This window comes from Vanacampus margaritifer, chromosome 6 (assembly GCF_051991255.1).
Source record: "Vanacampus margaritifer isolate UIUO_Vmar chromosome 6, RoL_Vmar_1.0, whole genome shotgun sequence".
Lineage (NCBI taxonomy): Eukaryota > Metazoa > Chordata > Actinopteri > Syngnathiformes > Syngnathidae > Vanacampus > Vanacampus margaritifer.
This window is the reverse complement of record NC_135437.1, coordinates 11,061,533-11,074,765: the sequence shown is the minus strand read 5'-3', so window position 1 is coordinate 11,074,765 and position 13,233 is coordinate 11,061,533. Positions and strand designations below refer to the sequence as shown.

Below are 13,233 nucleotides of genomic sequence, written 5' to 3'. Positions count from 1 at the left end.
GGGTGATATTGCATTCACCCACCATGTTTAGTTAATATACAGGTTGTAGGAATGAAGGAATGAGAACCCACGGGACAAAATTGAAATATAACAACACTATTATGTGGAAATTTAATGGAGTTAACATTTAGCATTTATAAAGGAAACTTTCATGTTAATATAAATGATTTTGTATTAGAGTTTAACATGCAATTGAATAAATCTGCCACTAAATTAAGATTTTAATGAAAACTATTGCAGTTTGTAAATGTCTGCTTCTGACAAAATAAAATGTTATGTTTTCCAACATTGGCACAATAAATTCACACCACACAAAATGTCTTCATTTGTCATGTATTTATTTTTTAATCTTTGTTTGTTTTTTTGTCTGTACTATATTATTGCCATCTGGTTAATTCACATTTAAAAAACAGTCATTGACCAGACGCACTGAATTCTTTTTTTTTTTTGCATTAGCCATTAGAGGCCCCGTAGAGACTGAAAAAAGAAACATCTGCATGGTTTTCTGCATTTTAATTTGTTCCTTTGTATTTCTTTTATAGTAATTACAAAAAGGGAAGAAAATATATATATAACAATACAGTAATCATAGAAAGGAGATTTGGGAGGGGAACTTACAACTGGAGGACAGACAATCACAAGTACACGGCACGAGTACCTACTTACGGTGAGAACTCAAAGGCAGAAAAAAGAAAGAAGAAAATCAAAATCCATATTGAAGAAGGGAAAAAAATGAGCACAGATGAATTTGAATGCAAAAAAAAGGAAGAGAAAATTATGATTTTTCTAGAAACTATGAACATGATCCAAAACAAAAAGGTTTCTTTTCACTTTTTTTTTTAATGTCTTAAAAAATAATTACATGGTAACAGAGAATTTGGCAGGGTTGATTAAAAATACTGCACATACAATACCTTGTTCCACTCCTCTCCTTCATCCTGCTTGCCTTTCTTTATTTAATAGCATATCCCATTAATATTCCTCCCCCCCGCTGCTGCTAATAGCCACACCCAGTGGTGCGATCGTTATACTTTTACATGTGAGTGGCAAATGACACTTTGATTGGCTGTGATGTGGAGATGTAGCTCCCCCACCGGCTCCGGGTCGGGGGCCCCGACTGAGCGGAGAGATCCTGCCGGGCCTCGGTCTCACTGCGCGTGCTGACTCAGTGTGTGGTTCTGGAGGGGAGGGAGAGAGAGGACAAGTGAGAACACATGATGGGAGAAATAATGGGCTCGGTAAGCACGGTGCTGTTCTCTCGCCCCCGTCGGCCCCCAATGACGGAAGAGACGTGCACCGCCTCTGACTGGAAGGGCGGCAAAGGCTCCTCTTTTGAGAACAGCTGACGGCCAAAAATGGGAAGATGGAGGACAAAGCAAAGAGACTGAACTACGGGACAATCATATGGAACAGACTCCAATCAAAGTTAATACATGAGCTGTTTCAAAAGCAAACGAACCTCAAGAAAATAAGTCCGAATAATCAAGGGCGGAGCTACGTGGTGGCCTCAGACACTATTGAATGAGCAGCCAACCTCTTGAATTTCGTCATGGAATGTAATATGGCAGGAGTGGTAATATAAAATAAATAAATAAAACAATTTAAAAAAAAATGTGTCATACAAAAACATGCCACATCTAGGGTAAGATTTTGATTGGTTATTGTGTCATTGTGCTTCTTAGATATGACTTGTATTAATGAGCCATCAATGGGTTTTGGTGACAACTGTTCACTCTGATTGGTTAGCTAGCAAATCAGTGCATGAAATACAATGGCAATATATAAATAATAAAATACATATGTTGATCTTCGAATTCTTTTTTTCTTCTTTTTTTTTTTTTTAACTCACAGAATAGCCCACTGACAGTTATCCAGACTTCAACAAACTAGATTTCTAACCTAAAAATGCTTCTACCCTTTCATACACACATTATTATAACCTACATCAGGATTTTTTTCTCAACTGTTTTTATTACTCTTAAGGCATGAAAAAAATAATCACCTTAATTTTTTTTAAACACACATTTATCAAGGAGTTGGTGACATGTCCACTAGGGTGGATAACGTGCATCTGAGCAACTGATAAAATGTGTTTTTCGGGTAAGAATAAATAACAAAAAAAATAATGTAAACACTAAAGACAATGTATCTACTACATGCATTGCAAAAACATTTAACCAAAGAAAAATGAACTTTTAATGAAATACAGATAGTAATTTTCTTTTTTCTGGCAACCATTCATCATCACTGTGGGTTATGGTATATGGTCGACTATCCTGTAGGTTTTGCTAGCATGTTCTGCACCTGACCACTACAAAACATAAGGACGGGTATACTTACTCTCATATGAGGACTTAAATCCATAAAATATTGCTTTCATAAAAATTAAATGATGCTTTAAAGCAAAAAAATAAAAAATACTGCAGATGAAGTATTTTCAAAAGCAACAAAGTTACAGCAACACTAAGTTGTAGTCACAATACAGCTAGACGTCCAAAGTGCAATTTAGTTGACTCATGATCAATCGCCATTTCCTCAAATTACGAAATCAATACTTGGATATTTTAACAATTATATTCCTCCTTAGTTGTTGCTTGATGTCCCAATATGTTTTTTTTACTTGCAAAAGCCTCCTGGAATTGAAAGAATAGACACATATTCCTTCCTAGCATGCCACATCTGAACTTCTGTCGGCCATCTTGTTGTCAGTCTTTTTTTCTTTTTCTTTTTTTGTACTTGCAAACATTGACCATTGGATAACAGTGTATGTCAAGACTACACTAGTGTCCACTGGAGTGGCTAATGGTCAACTGTGGCAAAAAAATAAAAATCACTTATATAGGAGAAAACAATGTTTTAATAGCTGTCCACTGTAGGAATCACTATCTGTTCAGTTTTATTTTGTGTTGCACGGCAATTTCTTGGATGCCAAAATGTCATATTTTCTGGGCAAGCACAGCAGCGCAATAAAATATTCCTACTGCCACCAATTTTCAAGTGGTGACGTGTTTCTTGGCTTTCGGTGCCTGTGGTTGTCATCTTCGAGTACGGAGTCGCGCTCGCTTTCCTCCATATTGACTCAAACACAGACGTACTTGACTCTTTAACATCCTCATAACTTAAGATTTTTCGACATTTTGGTTTTGTTTTGTGTCTTTTTAGTTGTCTCATCACTCGCCTGAGAAGGTTTTAAAGTACCAAAGATATAAAATAAAATATAAAAAATATAAAATAATCCAAAAATAATGAAATGACTTTTGAGACCATCCGTCCTGATCATCTCTCCCATGGAGTGCAAAACACCTCGAGTTAAAACCAACACATTTTCAAGCACGATGATGAGCGAACTGTAAACTTATGCGTGAAAACCTGCCAAATTTACACACAGGATACAAATTATGTGAGGGACGTGTTGATGTAGTCGCCGTGAAACTCATTAAACTTGGGGGGTGGTGGTGGGAAATGTTGGTGGTGGGAAATGTGTCTTCTTGTATTAGTGTTAGGATGTGTGGTGACATCATGCTAGATCTCACACACACACAAACACACACACGTCTCTCCAGTCAGTCCCCTGTGGCTCCCACATATCGGCTGCAACAGGGAGCTGAACTGATAATCTGGATTTGTTGGTTTGGAACGCAAAGCCACCACATCTAAAGCAGGGGGGAAATACTCTGCGTGCGTGTGTGTGTGATGCCAAGATGATTGGAAACATTTCTCTGGGAATTCATGTGTGTGTATCAGAGAGAAATTTTCTCTCGGATGCTTTGCTTCACCTCTCCTCTTTTCCCTTGACTGTACAGCTTGTCCCCACGAAACGCTCCTTATCTCTCTCTCTCTCTGTCTCTCTTGCTCAAGAACACGATTCCCAGTGCGACATTCCCAATCAATGCCCACCCTGCACCCCAGCAGCGCCCCTGAAAAGCAGCGTCCCTCAGATTAATCACCCTGGCTCACAGGTAGGCCCCCACTGCAGACGGGACATAAAGGAGGGAGCGAGAAGAGGGGATGGCAGGAGGAAAGAGACAGCGAGAGAACGAGAAACAAAGAGGCAAAAGAGAGAAAGAGTGACAGAGAAAGAGAGCGTGAAAGAAAAGGAGAGAAAGCCATAGAAAGAACACAAGAGGAAGAGAGAAATGGGAGGGAGAAAGAGAAAGAGAGATAGAAACAAAGTGAGAAAAAGAGGGTGAGCGAAAAGTGTGAGAGAGAGAAAAAGAGCATGAAAGAAAGGAAGAGAGAAAAAGACAGAGAAAGACACAGAGAGCAAGAGAAAGAGACAGAGAAAGTGAGAGAAAGAGAAAGGAGAGAAAGTGGAAGGGTGAGAGTGAGAAAGACAGGGAGAGAGAGAGAGAGAGAGAGAGAAAGGGAAAAAGAGAAACAGAGAAAGTGAGAGAAAGAGAGAGAGAGAAAACAGAAAGAGAGAGGGAGAGAGAAAGAAATAAAGAGAGAGAAAGGGAAAGAGGGAAATAAAGTGAGAAAGACAAAGAGAGAGATAAAGAAAGGGAGAGGGAAAAAGAGAAATAGAGAGAGAGGGCAAAAAAGAAAGAAAGAGAGGGAAAGACAAATAAAAAGAGAGAGGGAAAGGGAAAGAGTGAGAGAGAGAGAGAGAGAGAGAGAGAGAGAGAGAGAGAGAGAGAGAGAGAGAGAGAGCGAGAGAGAGAGAGAAAGGAGGGGCTGAACACAACAGAGCAGAAGAGGGCCGGTTTGGGACTCAAATGTGAAGGATTATATGTGGTTTTGGGTTGATAATACTTATTTGTCATTCTGCGGCCCTTATCTTGCTGAGCATGTTCCAGTGAGCCCTTTGCTAAAAGAGTGTGTGTGCATACACGCATGTTAGTTAGTGTGCATGTTTTGAGAGTATCTATCTATCTATGTATCCATCTATCCATCTATCTCTGTATCTATCTATCCATCTATCTATCCATCTATTCATCCATCCTCACAACAAGACCAGATTTGAACCGGAAATGTGAGAAATGTGAGGCAGAGATGCAAACCACTAGTCCACATGCTGTCCAATCACATTATAAGTCAGCTAAACTAATTAAAAGTAATAAGAATAATAAAAAGGTGTTTCCAGTAACGTCACATATTGCATGGAAGGCGACTGACCCCATTATGACAGAAAGACCACCTCCTCTCTGGCTCTGAACTGAACGGCTGCAGTTCTTCTCCAAGCCAGTGGAGGTCAGGCTCATTCCTCTTTAAGGACAAGAGGAGACGTCAACGTCCTATATTACCTTACACACTTGACCTCTCAAGGATTGTAAATGGCAGTTGGGGGTGGGGGGGATGAAATGAAATCCAAGGTAGTACTACAGGAAGGTAAACGAGTGAAATTAGTGGGGGGTGTTGCTGTTGCTGTATTGATTTGTAGCTGTCGCGAGGGATGGAGCGGAAGGGCAAGGGGAGGAGGGTGAGATGGATGGATACTCCCTGGAGGGAGAGCAGGAGGAAGATGATGATCAAACAGGAAGTGATGACGCCGTCATATGTCAGCAGTGTGCATGAGTGTGTGTAGGTTAATAAATAAACAAATCAACTATTTGGCTCCTGTTGAATGTTAATGCATTGTAAGTTTTGGACTACAAGCATAGCATCTCATTTTTAAGATATTAAGGACTAAAGATGACTGTGTTGTGATGACAACTCCCTATAAAGCAGTAAATGTTTTTGTGTGTGCACTGTCCTCGGAAGAGATGGACCAGTCCATATCGAGGCCTGTCATTGTTTTTCCTAAACTGCTTAGAGCGAGCGAGTGGAAAGCCAGCCGAGCCCCCGGCCCAGGGGAAATATGGCCTTGTCGCATTACCTACGCACACCACCGCCAGACGCACACATGGGAACGCATTCATGGCCTTGCACTTGCAGCTAAGAGCACATGCAGGCGCACGCACACACTTTTATGCGCAGTGAATATGTACACGCAACCGGTCTGCTGTGGAAAAGTAGAAGGGGACAATGTTTGGGAGAGAAGAGGCGATGGAGATAAAGGCAAAATGTAATCTGCTTTGTCGTGAACTCTCGTTTTTGTTATCTGGAAGGCGTGTGTGCGCATTTGTGCTGCTCATGTTTGCGGATTGTGTGTTCGTGCATTGATCATGTCTCGCGAAAGACATTGCTTGTGTGATTATGAGTCGCTCAATAAAAATTACGTTGAAATAACTGGTGATAAGGAAAGGTGTGTGTGTGTGTGTGTGAATGCTTATCCTCATGTATCATGAAGTGTCAGTCAGTACATAAATGTGTGTATATGTGGGGCTAATTAGAGGCACTCCAAATGTGTGTGCGTGCGTGTGTTGCCCTTTTTAACAGCAAATGAAAAATCACCTTAGTGGCCTTGTGGTCTTCGTTGAGTTCAAAGTATTTATAGCTCGGTTGACATTCTTCCAACAATGTGTGTGTCTCTGCGTTATGTGTGTGTGTGTGTCGGGGACAAGCAGATGGGCTCGGCCGCTTCCTTTCCTCCCTGGCTTGGTCTCTGGCCGCACCCGTCCAGGACAGGATGCTGCCTCGGGAGCAGCTTGAAAATAAACGCACCCTCTGCCCTCAACATCCCGCCTGCACTCACTCCGCGCTCCCCTCACACACACTTCCGTGCCTCCCAGGGTGACTTGTCCACATCTCCCTGTAACTCCTGCGTCTCCTCAGCTAAGTGGTAAATGACACCCGTTTGTTTATCCAAAACATCACTTCCTCTCTCAACCGAGTCCCGACTATAGTCTTGATTTCCTCCTCCTCATGCTCATGCTCATGCTCAGCCTGTGTGACCTCCTGTTTGGAGTGTTTTCTCCCGTGGGGATTTCCCCTCCCCTCTGCCCCAGACAGTCAGGTTTGGAGCAGTAAACACACCAAAAATACACTCACAGCACGAAAGGGCGTGCGCCCAAAACTGCAACATGAGAGGCAAAGGTGCGAGCTCCCTGCTGGCAGCTATTACACAAAGGAGGAAGTGACCTCACTTCCAGCACAGGCAGCTAAGCACACCGGCGCACCGCACGACACATTTGAATCACACCAAGAGAGCCACTTGCAAAAAAAACAACAAAAAACTCAAAGCCAAATGTACTCAGAGGAATGTGGTTCATGCAGACTGGGAGGCTCAGTACCAGATGAAGAGACAAGACAGAATAGTAACCAAAAATACACACAAGCAAGCAAAAACAAATACTGAATAACAAAATAAATTTGAGTGGAGACACAGGTTGGCACGCACATATTGTTAGAGGCTTGTCCAAATGCCGACATGCATCCAGCCATTTTCATTGCTTATCCTGTTCTTCAGGGGTGTGCTGAGCTGAAGTCTATACTCCAATCTGACTTTCAGAAAGAAAAAATGTGGACTACACCTTTGGATTGGTCACCAGTCAATCACACACTCTAAAAAGAGGTAAAAACAAAACAAAACACAAATTGGGTCAAAAAGGGACCAACCCAACTTTTTGGGTTATTCAATTGAACCAAAAAGTTGGGTCAAATGAATAACACACAAAACAAACAACCTTTATGATATAATTGGGTTACTTAGTCAGTTATTAGTATAATTTCACCCAACAGTTCATTAATCATTTGGGCTTATTCAATTGAGCCAAAAAGTTGGGTTAAAATAATTACACACAAAGCAACCCAATTTTCTGCCCAAACTTTTTGGGTTCAATAACTCAAAAAGGGTCATTTTTGACCCAGTTCATTTGTGTTATTCAATTAACCTAAAGAGTTGGGTCAAATGAATGGGTTGCTTTGTGGGTTAATAATTGAATTTCATTCAATCTTTTGGGTAAAAAAAATATATGAAAAAGTTGGGTTGATCTTATTTTTAACCCAATCCGGGTTATTTTTGACCCAACTGATTTTAAAGTGCAGGGCAGATATGTAAAGCCATATCCATTTAAAATCAAGCTTCGGTTCCTCTAGTATATATGTAACGGTACCAATTCAAAACATTCTCTAAGTTCTACATTTATTTTAAGAGTTGAATATTTAAAAAAAAAAAAAGTTTGGGACTGTAAGAGGGAGCCACAGTATACGGAGAAAACGCACCCAAGTAAGAGGAAAACGTAAAGTCCACAGTGGAGGGCTTGAGGTGAGATTCAAACCTACAACCTCTCAAATGTGAGTCTCACGTGCTAACCACTATTCAACTGCACTGCCTAAAATTAACAAAGTCAGGTTCAATCACCAGGTCCAAAATACATGTACTGTATGTAAATGCAGTATACGTGTATGTCATATTGCCTTCACCAGACACGCACGCACGCACGCACGCACACACACAAAAAGGCATGAACAAAGTCCAGGCTGCTACACAAAGCCATCAGGCGCTGGCACACGCGCTGCCCTTTTGACCGCACTCCACCGTGTTTATCACTTTCTACCTCTTCATCTCCCTCTGTTCCTTTTGTCTCTTTGCATCAATGGCATAATTTATTCATTAGAAAAATGTAAACACAAACACAATAAGTGATTTACTTGATTTCGTTCATTCGAATATCAAACAGATAGGGGTTGAACTGATCAGTCGACTTTCCTACTCATCATCGACATTAAAAACTGCAATTCCACTCATCGCTAATCACAACATTTCAGCTTTTCGCTGAAATGCGGTTAGAGGAGTCCCAATCACATTTTTTTGCACTCAAATCCAAGTTGAGTCATTTATATGGCTCTAAGTCAGCAGTTCTTCAAGTAAAGAAATGAAATATTTTATTCTTGACTTTAGAAACTAAGAAAATTCAAAAATCTGATATTTAGCGAACACGATCTCATAATTGATCCCAATTCCTGATCACATGATCGGATCGGGACAACACTAGTGGTTAACCTCTAAATATTCATTAAAATATAACGCTAAATATTCATATTAGTGGGACCTCACCGCACTGCGGCAAACACAAACCTAAAGTGTCATAACATTTGTTACGGCCATACTATTCTATAAGCACGTGGCCAAAAAAGAAAACTGTAGAACGGTCACTTATAAAAATATGTATTAAAATATGTAAGCCTGTCTTCAAAATAAAAAAAGCAATTAATCGTTAAATGTAATGGTGAGTTGTATTTTTTATAATTTTTCTTTGGTTTTATGCCGACCTGTCGAAAAATGTCTTTCTGGGGAAACCGGTCCATGGTGCAAAAAAGGCTGGGAACCGGGTACTGTGCCCCCCAAAAATATTAATGACATGAGACATTCATCACATTATAATATACATAAAAACTTTAGTGGTTCAACCCCTAATACAAACAAATTGCTGTCATGGCACATGCTGTACGTCTTCATCATCAACCTTACTGTATGTATTTTTGTTGATTACGCTTTCCAAGTCTGATTCAGGAGGGAAGTGTGAGTGTGTATGAGCTTGCCTTGTCCTCATCCTAATACCACATCCTCCCAGAGAGCACTTGGGGCAACTGAGTATTCCACCTTGGAATGCCAAAGGATCTTTGGCTCAGGTTTTCCCTTTTGCACACACACACACTCACTCACTCACTCACACAGACGTGGATCATAGAGCACTCACTATGACTTCACACAAGATTCACAGCCAACAGCAACACCCAAACACTGTCAGCACCCACACACAGACCCAAACACACAGCAAAAACACACCTAGAGGACAACAACTATTGTTGTTCAGCCGCATACACACCTTTCATTATTCAGTTGGAGGGAGACTGTGAGGCTCTTTGATTCTGTCTGGCAAACACTTGGTTCTCATTAGGGATGTGGGGGTAACTCCCGGCTCGATCGGACTGATATTAGGGGAAAAGAGGATGTTTTTTCTATCCACCGATATTGTAAAATTAGACAGAAAAATTATTAAAATTATTGGTTTGGTTACTGTCACTTTAAGAGTTCGCTGCTGATTCAGTCTGTCTTGGTGACTGAAAAAAAATATAGATTAGACGTACACAGCCAGCCAAAGTCCCCTTGACTTTAAAAACAATATTTATTATAAATATTGAAACTTGAGGTACGAAATTTCGCCAGCCCACGCATTACTTGCTGAGTCCCATCCACTTGAATGTGAGCTTTGAGTTTCGAACTGAATGTGGTTCAAGAAAGCGGGATTGAAATGTTTTATTCTTCCAAGCTGCAACAACAGAAAAAAAAAAAAGTTAACGATATTGGGTCAAGTTTGAATAAAGTGAATCCACAAATGAATAAGCATTGTTATTGAATATTTAATATAGTTCTATATAGGGTCTCATTAGATTGTGGAGATTTACCTCCAAGCTTTGGCGTCAGTGTAAAACCAGTATATGTTCTTTAATTGCATCTAAAAGCATTGCATGCAAAACTTTAATATTCAACACTGCACAGGTGGAGGGAAGCAACACACGTACAAATCTAACGATCCCTCATCCGTTCATTTATTTATCTGACCAGCAATCCACCTATCTAGCGCTGATGCAATATTAACTAGCGCTAAAGGACAACAACAGATCCAGAGGACTCAAAGAGAGGGACGACTGGGGAGGTTTGGTGATGGATGGATCAAGGGAAACTTTCAGGGCAGGAGCAGCAAAACAGCACCCCTTAGAGGCCAAAAAAAGTGCAACATGATCTAGAGGTGAATCAGGAAAAAAAAAAAAAAAAAAAAAGGACAGACAAAAAGCAAGAAAGCAAGCCCGGGACTAAATAAGATCTAGAAGGACCTTGCTGATCAGGGTCACAGCATTTCTTATTTACACAACCTCCCTCAGTCCCACACACAAACACCCATGCACAAAGACACACAGCAAAACATCTCTTATTTACCAGCTTACGTCTGCACTATTTATGTGGCACCCGGGAGTGGCACATAGGAGAGGAAGAGAGGAGAGGGGCTAAAATATGCATAGGGGCTGCTTCTTCGGGGACGCACGGGGGGGAGTCGAAGAGAGGGAGGCGGGAAGACAAAAACGGGAGTCAGGGAGAAAGACCGGAAGAGTAAAAATCTTTGATAGAACACGGCCAGCCACGGCCAGCCAACTGACACCATCAACACCACAAGGAAGGACCGAGTTGGAAGTCGGCAAAATGAAGGAGTGAGGAAGGAATCAGTCTGGAGGGAGAGTGGATGATGCGGCGATGTGTCCTGGCTGCAATGACCCCTGGGTGTGTGCGTGCATGTGTGTGTGTGTGTGTGTGTGTGAGATAGAGGACGAGAGTGTGAGCTGGACGTCATATAAAACCTCTGGGGGCTTGAAAGAGGCCAAAGCCTTTTTCGAGCTAGCCAAGCAGCCGTCTTCATCCATCCGCACCTCATTAAAAACACACACACACAAATAACCCCATTTTACACTCACACACACACGATAAATGCTAGCAGTGGCATTAACCTCCTCGGTAGGAGCTCTCCATCTCCGCCAGTCAGCCTTTCTGTCCAGCCCACTTAGAGAGCCCTCCTGTGGGACGATGGAGCTGTGGCATGGCAGACTGAGGCTGCAGGTTCTCCCAAATGCACACACAAACACAAGCACTTGGAATGGGCGCTAAAGAGTTAAAAGGTGGATAAAGCCTTAAGTGTAGCCGCCAAAGGGGAAGAAATACAGTTGAGTTGAGTGCCCCAAAAAAACAATGACTCTTTCGTGACCTTACACAATATTTTAGTTTTCGATATAAACAGATGGACATCATCATCTAATTAAGGGAGTACCTGTTAGTACAATTGAGTTGATTGGGTAGAAGTTGTTGAACTTGCTCATTACAAGATAGGCATAGAAACGTGAAGTTCTGGAGATGCTCTAATACCATTAAAAAAAATTTTTTTTTAAAATTGGCAATGAATGAATGAATTGAATGAGTTTGCCAAACTTTCAAGGTCAAGGCCCTTTTTAAAATCCTTGTTTAAAAACAGACGTGGGCTAAGTTATTCAATGACATGTAAAACAATTAATAAAATAAAACACATTTTAATATAAAAATGTATATTAATTTAATTCAAAATTCTTAATCAATGATTTAATCAGATAAATAAAATCACTTCAAATACATGTTGACATTTCTCTCCTAATGTTTTTTTTTAAGGGATGAGCAAGTACCGATATAGGCTGATACCAGGCCCTCTTTCAAGGTATCATACTCGTGACGGCAGCTTTTGTGACCATTTTACAGTTGGGAAATAGAAAAGATAAATTCAAAGAATATACAATTGATATTAATTTCATGACATTTTAAGGAAAATGCTAAATTGGGATAGATAGCTTTTTCTTTATAATGATCTGTCTGGGGAAACTTTATTAATCAAAAAGTATGAGTACTTGGTATCGGTATGAAAAAAGTGTCATCCCTGTTCTTTTTATTACTTACAATAAATCCATTAAATGATTACTGACTGAGATTGATAAAAAAAAAGAAAAAAGAAATAAATACATTTTATTAATCTATTTCGTGGTGAGGCGTCATTTGGGACTGTCCGCAAGTAAGAGGAATGACAGCGTGTGGACCGTGAGTTGTGTCTGTGCGGACATTAACCGACAGGGTCCAACAGTTACCCTGCTGGTAAATTGACTGGCCGGCCATATGCCCGCCACCTTTAGTCCTACATCACTGCCACCATGCGTGCATGTGTCTTTTGGCTCCAAGTAGATCCTCAGATTATATATCAAAATACCTATCAACTATATTTTCCTATTACATTGCCACATTTTAACATTGTCAACTTTTGATTTGTTGGATAACGGATCCGACATCCAGTCTGGTAGCTGTTAATGCTCCTGAGATAGAAATTAACTTAAGCAATGACTGATCTTCAAGGGTTCTTTTAAGCAGCACGACAAACATTAAATTGGGAAAAGTGCACAAGATGCTGATTATTCCTTCAAAGCAATGGTTCAAGATTAAATACCAAGCAGAATGAGGTTTGTTATTCACACATTATACACTAAAATGGAAGCTAGGGTTCTGACGCAGATTCCATAAAAAAAGATATGCAGTGGGACCTTTAAATTGTGTTTTGTTGATTCTGCATCAATTATTAACACTATCATCTGTGTGCTGCAAAAACAAATGAGCTCATATTTATCATAGTTTGCAAATAAAACAGCGGCATAAATTTGGTATAAAAATGTTTGTATACAGTTTATAGCGCTTTCCTTATCACATACGGTGAAGAAGGTCACACATCTTCCACTTTTGGCTCACTGGTCTGGTGCGAGATGACTCCACTAGATGATGATATCATGAAATGCAAGACCAGCGATTAACCTCGTAACTGACCAGGCCACAGCTGGCGTACGACCTACACC

General features: G+C 40.6%; 1 protein-coding gene across 3 annotated transcripts in view; it reads right to left on the bottom strand.

Annotated features, from left to right (window-relative positions):
- Positions 1-317: 317 nt before the first annotated feature.
- Positions 318-13,233, bottom strand: part of znf423 (zinc finger protein 423) — a 129,496-nt gene continuing 116,580 nt past the window's right edge. For all 3 annotated transcript variants that reach the window (XM_077568561.1, XM_077568563.1, XM_077568562.1), the window contains one exon: positions 318-1,178. In XM_077568561.1, coding sequence (XP_077424687.1) covers positions 1,149-1,178 — 30 coding nt within the window. In that variant the 3' untranslated portion in view covers positions 318-1,148. The remainder of the gene's footprint in view (positions 1,179-13,233) is intronic.